This window comes from Jaculus jaculus, chromosome X (assembly GCF_020740685.1).
Source record: "Jaculus jaculus isolate mJacJac1 chromosome X, mJacJac1.mat.Y.cur, whole genome shotgun sequence".
NCBI lineage: Eukaryota > Metazoa > Chordata > Mammalia > Rodentia > Dipodidae > Jaculus > Jaculus jaculus.
In genome coordinates, this window is record NC_059125.1 from 51,626,454 (window position 1) to 51,634,552 (window position 8,099).

The 8,099-nt window shown below is 49.0% G+C and overlaps 1 protein-coding gene across 1 annotated transcript; it reads left to right on the forward strand.

The window, feature by feature from the left end:
- Positions 1–383: 383 nt before the first annotated feature.
- On the forward strand, positions 384–7,311 carry Usp27x (ubiquitin specific peptidase 27 X-linked). The gene is made up of 3 exons (XM_045139864.1): positions 384–457; positions 3,291–3,479; positions 4,041–7,311. Exons 1-3 carry the CDS (start codon positions 384–386, stop codon positions 6,388–6,390), a joined length of 2,613 nt encoding a protein of 870 aa, XP_044995799.1. The 3' UTR covers positions 6,391–7,311.
- The last annotated feature ends 788 nt before the right edge of the window (positions 7,312–8,099 follow it).

Below are 8,099 nucleotides of genomic sequence, written 5' to 3' on the forward strand. Positions count from 1 at the left end.
TATTTGTGAGCAGAGAGAGAGTGGGTGTACCAGAGCCTCTTGCCACTGCAAATGAACTCCATATGCATGGGCCACTTTGTGCTTCTGGCTTTAGGTGGGTACTGGGGAATCTAACCCAGAAGATCAGGCTTTGGAAGCAAGCTCCTTTAAGTGCTGAGCCATCTCCCCAGTCCAAGAACAAGCTTTTAAAGACACCTGGAACCTTATGGTCACAAGAACATATAAAGAGAATTTAAATAGCAAAATATACATCTATTTTGGTCCAGAGTGATAGAATAGGATAACCTGCTTGTAAAATTATTTCAGGTACAAAAAATATATGTGATTTGGACAAAATATTTTTTGGAAGAACCCAATGGAATTAATGCAGGGGAAAAAGGAAAATGTACAACTTATATCTATCAAAGAACTCTGTTATGAATTTTGAAAACATGATGGTAGTTCTCAAATCACTAAGGTATTGGAGTTTCTCTGGATTCATAATATTGACATAACAGTTTTGAAGGTTAACTCTTGTCAGAAATGACATTTTTCAGTTAAGTAACATTTATGATACTAAATTTTAGATATCAACTAAACATGCATGAATGAGGGGGCTGGAGAGATGACTTACAAGTAAAAAAAAAAAAGGCACTTGCCTGTGAAGCCTAAGGACTCGTGTTTGACTATCCAGATCCCACTTAAACCAGACGCACAAGGTGACACAGCTCAAGGTTGCACATGCATACAAGGTGGTGAATATGACTGGGTTTGGTTTCAGTGGCTGGAGGCCCTAGTGCTCCAATTCTCTGTTTCTCTCTCAAAAATATTGCATGAAGGGCTGGAGAGATGGCTTAGCGGTTAAGCGCTTGCCTGTGAAGCCTAAGGACCCCGGTTGGAGGCTCGGTTCCCCAGGTCCCACGTTAGCCAGATGCACAAGGGGGCGCACGCGTCTGGAGTTCGTTTGCAGAGGCTGGAAGCCCTGGCGCGCCCATCCTCTCTCTCTCCCTCTATCTGTCTTTCTCTCTCTGTGTCTGTCGCTCTCAAATAAATAAATAAAAATCTTTAAAAAAAATATTGCATGAAGAAACCTGGCATTTATTGAAATATTTTCAGAGATCAGTTAAAAAATATTTTACTTATTTATTTGACAGAGAAAGAGGGAGGGAGGGATAGAGGGAAGGAGGAAATGGGCATGCCAGGGCCTCCAGCCACTGCAAACAAACTCCAGGTGTGCCCCTTTGTACATCTGGCTAACGTGGGTCCTGATGAATCGAACCTGGGTTCTTTGGCTTTGCAGGCAAACACCTTAACTGCTAAGCCATCCCTCCAGCTCTTAGAGAGCATTTTGATATAAACCAAGTTTTATATAAATATACAAAAATACAAGGAATTGTCATTCACTGTTTTGCCATTTTGTGGTCAGAGATAAATCACTGAAGCACAGGACTGTGAGGAACAGCTGTTTTTCTTGAGGCCAGCCTCTTCTACAGGTGTTTGTCAGGTCTTTGTGATGTATAGATGGTAACTTTGGCCAGTAAGCATCAAGATTATGGTGACATGCGATTTAGAGCCAAACAACAATGAGGAAATGAATATATGAAAGTAACAGCTGAGTTGTGAATTTTTCCCACCGGAAACTACTTTAAATTAAAAAATACTTATTTGGGCTGGAGAGATGGCTTAGCGGTTAAGTGCTTGCCTGTGAAGCCTAAGGACCCCGCTTCGAGGCTCGGTTCCCCAGGTCCCACGTTAGCCAGATGCACAAGGGGGCGCACGCGTCTGGAGTTCCTTTGCAGAGGCTGGAAGCCCTGGCGCGCCCATTCTCTCTCTCTCTCTCCCCCTCTGTCTTTCTCTCTGTGTCTGTCGCTCTCAAATAAATAAATTAAAAAAATTATTAAAAAAATACTTATTTATTTGCAAGGAGAAAGAGAGAGAAAAATGAATGATTGCACCAAGGCCTGTTGCCACTGCAAAGGAACTCCAAATGCATACATCACTTTGTGCATCTGGCTTTATGTGGATACTGGGGAATCAAAGCAAGCTGCCAGGTTTTGCAGGCAAGCACCTTAACTACTGAGACATCTCTCCACCCCTACTTTAAAAGAAGTTTTAAGGACCAAACTGTTTTTGGTATATTTAACTTTTCGTATTTGGTGCCTCTTCTATTGATCCAGGTATTTCTTTAGTGTTGGTGTTCCTTTTGGTGAAGACAGCCCTGATTCTAACCTTAGGTTAAGTGTCTTTGGTTCTGTGCTACACTCCCAGTTCCCAGTCCAATACCTGGCTGTGAGTGGGTGCTGAATAAATGTCTGTTGAGGGAATGATGGCAGAGCCCTCCAGCTTCAGAACTTGGTGGCCTAGGTAGACTCCAGGTGAGCCTGACAGCTGCAGGAAGTTGATCAGGCAACCAGGTTACCTAGCTATTATTCAACGGTTAACACTCCTAGTTACAGAGATCATATGTGGGTTTTTTTTTTTTTTTTTTTTTTTTTTTTGTCTGTTAGTATAAAGATGTGATGAGGGGACCCCTGTTCCTTCTTCTCATGCTCCACAAACTCAGTCACTTTTAGAAGCACAGTATTCCTTCACTGGGCATGATAGTTTCACTTCCTCCAGTCACAGGCCACAGAGGTCAGGCATTTATGGGAACAATGCTGGGGTACTTCAAGGAGTTGAAAAGAGATGACTGGGGAAGGGCTGGCACCCAGGAAGCCTTCTTAAGGGTTTCACATTCGTGCTTCCTCCTGTGGCTAAACTCACAGGGTCTGAACTGCCTCCTCCATGAAGAATGGGCCAAGTGGAGAGTGACTTCTGGTGTTGCCAGGGAGAACTTTGCAGTGCTTTGAGGGAGCACAGTCCCCAAAGCTGGATGACTGTGTACCAGACACCAGGGCTCAGGGACCACACTCTCTTCTTAGATCCTTTTCTCCCTTTGATCCTACATGCTGGCATCTGTCTTGAGTGCACTCCTGGGGAACAGCAGTTGCAGCTGCTTCTGACATCCTTAGCCAGGTCCAAGACTTGTACTGTTTGTGGGTCCACACTCCTGGGTTCCAAGGTGCTGATCTATATACCAGCAGCCCCAGGCTGATGTGCAACCTCTCCCTCCACCATGGTAGCTCCACAGATGTCCCTTTCATTCCTACCTGCTGGCCACTCGCGGACTCTGCTAGAGCTTAAGGGTCTTGAGTGGGTCCTATAGTTTGGGCTCCTCTCTCAACCTAGGGAAGGTGCCACCTGTAGGGTGGTCTTGCTGTGCCCTGTTCCTTTTGATAATCTTGGAAAGGAACGCTGGGTTGTGCTCCTAGACTTCTCAGCGTCTACTGGACCAGAAGGCCAGTTGCCAAACCCTCATTTCACCTCGCGGCCTTGGGAGCCTGCAGAGTAGGCTACGAGACCGCCCAGCTCGTGCAGAGCGCTGATAGGATGGACAAGGATACTGCGCGCGCGCTGCTTCTGTTGGCGCGGCTTGGCAACATTACCCCTCCAGATCTGGGGTCCAGGCCCTCCCCCAGTTGAGCTACAGCTTCATCCTTTGCTGGAGGTCTGGAGCAAGGTGGGATACCCAGGCAGTCTGGGGACAGGCTCAGCCGCCCTAATGATGGCTGTCAGGGCTTCTGCCTGCGCACCCTACAATCCCCTCCTGGTGAGGGGCCGGTTCACAGCCTCAGAAACGCTTCTGGATTTGCCAACCCAACGGACCCCAGCCCCACAGCGCTAAGGGAAGTCTGCCTGGATTAGAGAAGGAGGAGGAGAGGGGAGGAGACGACCAAGGGGGTCAGCGCTGCGATTGGAGCTGCGAGCTGGAAGCGTCTTAAAGAGACTGCGCGGTCCCCGCCCCCCTTCCCGCCAGCCTCAATGAATTAGAGCTGTGTTTCCCAAACTTGCCTGATCACAAGCAGCCTCTCGGGCCTTAGTTAGACATACAGGTTCCGGACTATCTCCCTTCCAGAGTCTAGTTGGGGAGTCCTGCGGGCGGAGCCGAGGAATCTGTCATTTTAACACGCTCCCCACGTGATTGTCGTGAACCAGCAAGTTTGGGAAATATTGAATTAAAGGAAACCGGGCCTGCCTGCAGAAGCGGCCTCCGCTAGGGGGCTTAGGCGGGAGCATTCCCGGGGGCGTCGCCTGCTTCCGCCGCCGCCTCCTTCAGCTAAAGTCGCTTTTGGGTCCGGCTGCCACAGCCACCGCGCTCCCTCAGGCCGGGCGGGGGACACCCCAGGCCTGCGTGGCCCCCGCGCCGCCACGCCCAGCGGCTGCCCGAGCCCGGCGAGCAGGGGGAGGAGCCGCCGCCAGTGGAGGCGGAGGAGGTTAGAGGAGGCGGAGACCGGAGAGAGGAAGGTGGAGGCGGAGGCGAAGGTGGAGGGGAAGGTGGAGGCGACCGAGAAGGTGGACGCCACGGAGAAGGTGGAGACAGCGGGGAAGGTGGACGCCGCCGTGAAGGTGGAGACGGCGGAGGGTCCCGGCCGCCGGGCTGAGCTCAAGCTGGAGCCCGAACCCGAGCCGGTCCGGGAGGCGGAGCAGGCGCCGAAGGGGGAGCCGAAGCAGGAGCTGAAGGATGAGAAGCCAGCGCGGAGCGGCGGTGGCGGCAGCGGCGACGAGGTTCCTCCCCCCACCCTTCCCTCCGATCCGCCGCGGCCCCCCGATCCCTCTCCGCGTCGCAGTCGTGCCCCGCGCCGCCGACCCCGGCCCCGTCCCCAGACCAGGCTTCGTACCCCACCGCAGCCTAGGCCACGGCCCCCACCCCGGCCCCGGCCCCGGCGCGGCCCTGGGGGCGGATGCCTGGATGTGGATTTTGCTGTGGGGCCACCAGGTTGTTCCCACGTGAACAGCTTTAAGGTGGGAGAGAACTGGAGGCAAGAACTGCGGGTCATCTACCAGTGCTTCGTGTGGTGTGGAACCCCAGAGACCAGGAAAAGCAAGGCAAAGTCGTGCATCTGCCATGTGTGTGGCACCCATTTGAACAGACTCCACTCTTGTCTTTCCTGTGTCTTCTTTGGCTGCTTCACAGAGAAACACATCCATGAGCACGCCGAGACAAAACAACACAACTTAGCGGTAGATCTTTACTACGGAGGTATATACTGCTTCATGTGTAAGGACTATGTCTATGACAAAGACATTGAGCAAATTGCCAAAGAAGAGCAAGGGGAAGCCTTGAAATTACAAGCTTCCACCTCGACAGAGGTTTCTCACCAGCAGTGTTCAGTGCCAGGCCTTGGTGAGAAATATCCAACCTGGGAAACCACCAAACCTGAGTTAGAACTGCTGGGGCTCAACCCACGGAGAAGAAGAATCGCCTCCAGCTTTACCATCGGCTTAAGAGGACTGATTAACCTTGGCAACACGTGCTTTATGAACTGCATTGTCCAGGCCCTGACCCACACTCCAATTCTGAGAGATTTCTTTCTCTCTGACAGACACCGGTGTGAAATGCCCAGCCCTGAGTTGTGCCTGGTGTGTGAGATGTCGTCACTCTTTCGGGAGTTGTATTCTGGAAACCCATCTCCTCATGTCCCTTATAAGTTACTGCACCTGGTGTGGATACATGCTCGTCATTTAGCAGGGTACAGACAGCAGGATGCCCACGAGTTCCTTATTGCAGCGCTAGATGTCCTGCACAGGCACTGCAAGGGTGATGATGTTGGCAAGGTGGCCAACAATCCCAATCACTGTAACTGCATCATAGACCAAATCTTCACAGGTGGCCTGCAGTCTGATGTCACCTGTCAAGCCTGCCATGGTGTCTCTACCACCATAGACCCATGCTGGGACATCAGTTTGGACGTGCCTGGCTCTTGCACCTCCTTCTGGCCCATGAGTCCAGGGAGGGAGAGCAGCGTGAATGGGGAAAGCCATATTCCAGGCATCACCACCCTCACGGACTGTTTGCGGAGGTTTACAAGACCAGAGCACCTGGGAAGCAGTGCCAAAATCAAATGTGGTGGTTGTCAAAGCTACCAAGAATCTACCAAACAGCTCACGATGAAGAAGTTACCAGTTGTTGCCTGTTTTCATTTCAAACGGTTTGAACACTCAGCTAAACAGAGGCGCAAGATCACTACGTACATTTCCTTTCCTCTGGAGTTGGATATGACACCATTTATGGCCTCCAGTAAAGAAAGCAGAATGAATGGACAGTTGCAGCTGCCAACCAATAGTGGAAACAATGAGAATAAGTATTCCTTGTTTGCTGTGGTTAATCACCAAGGAACCTTGGAGAGTGGCCACTACACCAGCTTCATCCGGCACCACAGGGACCAGTGGTTTAAGTGTGATGATGCTGTCATCACCAAGGCCAGTATTAAGGATGTACTGGACAGTGAAGGGTACTTACTGTTCTATCACAAACAGGTCCTGGAACATGAGTCAGAAAAGGTGAAAGAAATGAACACACAAGCCTACTAAAGCAACACACAGACCTACCTGTAATGGAAGATGACACCTGTACTACAACTGGCATCAAGATTTAAGATGACCTACTTGACCATGGCCCATGGGCCTGACCGAGTAAGAATTGAACAGTACCCAGTGTCCAAAAGGTCCTGATTGGAAGAGAAATAGAAGGGGAGGGAGAAGAGGTTCTAGTCTAAGCAGTCACTTGAATTAAATGAAATGGCAGGAATGTTCTGGGTGGGGAAGGCAGAAGCAGGGAAATTGTGACACTGGTTCATATCCTATATTCCTCCAAAAGGTTGTATGGGAAGGTGTGGGGGGAGGGGGGTGGTGTGTGTGGGGGTGTGCCCTTGTAACCGTAAAACATCTTTCTCCATGGGTGTTTCAGCTTCAATTGACCAATCACATAACAGTTATACGTTTGGAGGGAAAAAAAGGAAAAGTTTATACAAAATGTAGCCCATTATGTACATGGGAATGAAAGCAGAAAAGTGGAGGAGGAAGGGATATCTCATTGACAAACACCTTTGCCAGTTTCTTTGTATTCGTGATTTTTGTGCTATTAAATGCAGTATTAAAAAAAAGAAAAATCCACATGGGCTAGTCAAAGGAAAAGAAATGAAGGGGCTTGTATAAGGGGAGCAGTTGCTCCAAAAGTATAGAAGACAAAAAATGCTGTAAGATAAGCAATCAACACAGACAGGCCTCAGCTGACCGTGTAGTGTGTGTGTGTTAAAAACCTGTATGATATACTTGATATAAGCAAATCAATGAACCTCTTTGCGATTGTTTTTTTCATCTGTAAAAGTAAAATGCAAATAATTCCTACCTTAAAGGGTGTTGTTAAAGATTAAATGATATAAAATGTGTCAAAGTATAAAGTAAAAGACTTGGAACTTTGTAGGGATTCAGTAAATGTTTGTTGGATCCAAATCTGAAACTTCTTTGGAGTGGGCTCTGAATGCATCAAAGGTGAATGTCAGCCCTACCTGCGACCCATGGACAGAAAAGACATGTGTCACTTGCAGTCACATACACCCACACTTTTAAGAGCTCTCTCCCCAACCATGTCTACTTGGAGCCCCAAGGTAGTAGACTCCAGTATTGTTCCAGGGTACAGAGCATCCCAGTCATTTTCACACCTTGGATTGGGGGTGGGGGAAGCCACAACTGTTCCCCAAATGACATTATTCTGTCCACTGGGAAGGTAGTCATGTCCCAGTGATGGGATTCTCATGGCTAGTATGCTACCAGGCTTACACAAGAGTTTTTTTTTTTTTTTTCTTCCTTGAAAGTGTTATAGGCATAGCTGTCACATTTCCTATAGGGAGAGATCAGGAGAAAGACTGTCAGAACTCACTAATCCATCAGCCTAGAGCTGTTGACAGAACAGCTCAGTGGCCCTTCCTTGATTCTGATGTTGAGCAGAGCAGTTTGCAGAGAGCTGAGCTCAGATAGGATAAACCCAGGATAGAATAAGCACCATGCATTCTTCTTCTCAGCATACAGTACAGTAGTAACTGCTGCCTAGGAAATCTGGGGAGGGGCTGAACATGGATCAAGTACACAGGGCTTGAATCCACTGTCCCTAATAAAGACTAGGCTCCCAGGGCTTTCTAAGTCTACTTCATGACCATCTTACTTGGAAAATATTTGTGTGGTTGTGAATATAAACTCAGCTCTTAGTTTTGGGGCTTTTTTAATGCTAGGGATTGAACTCA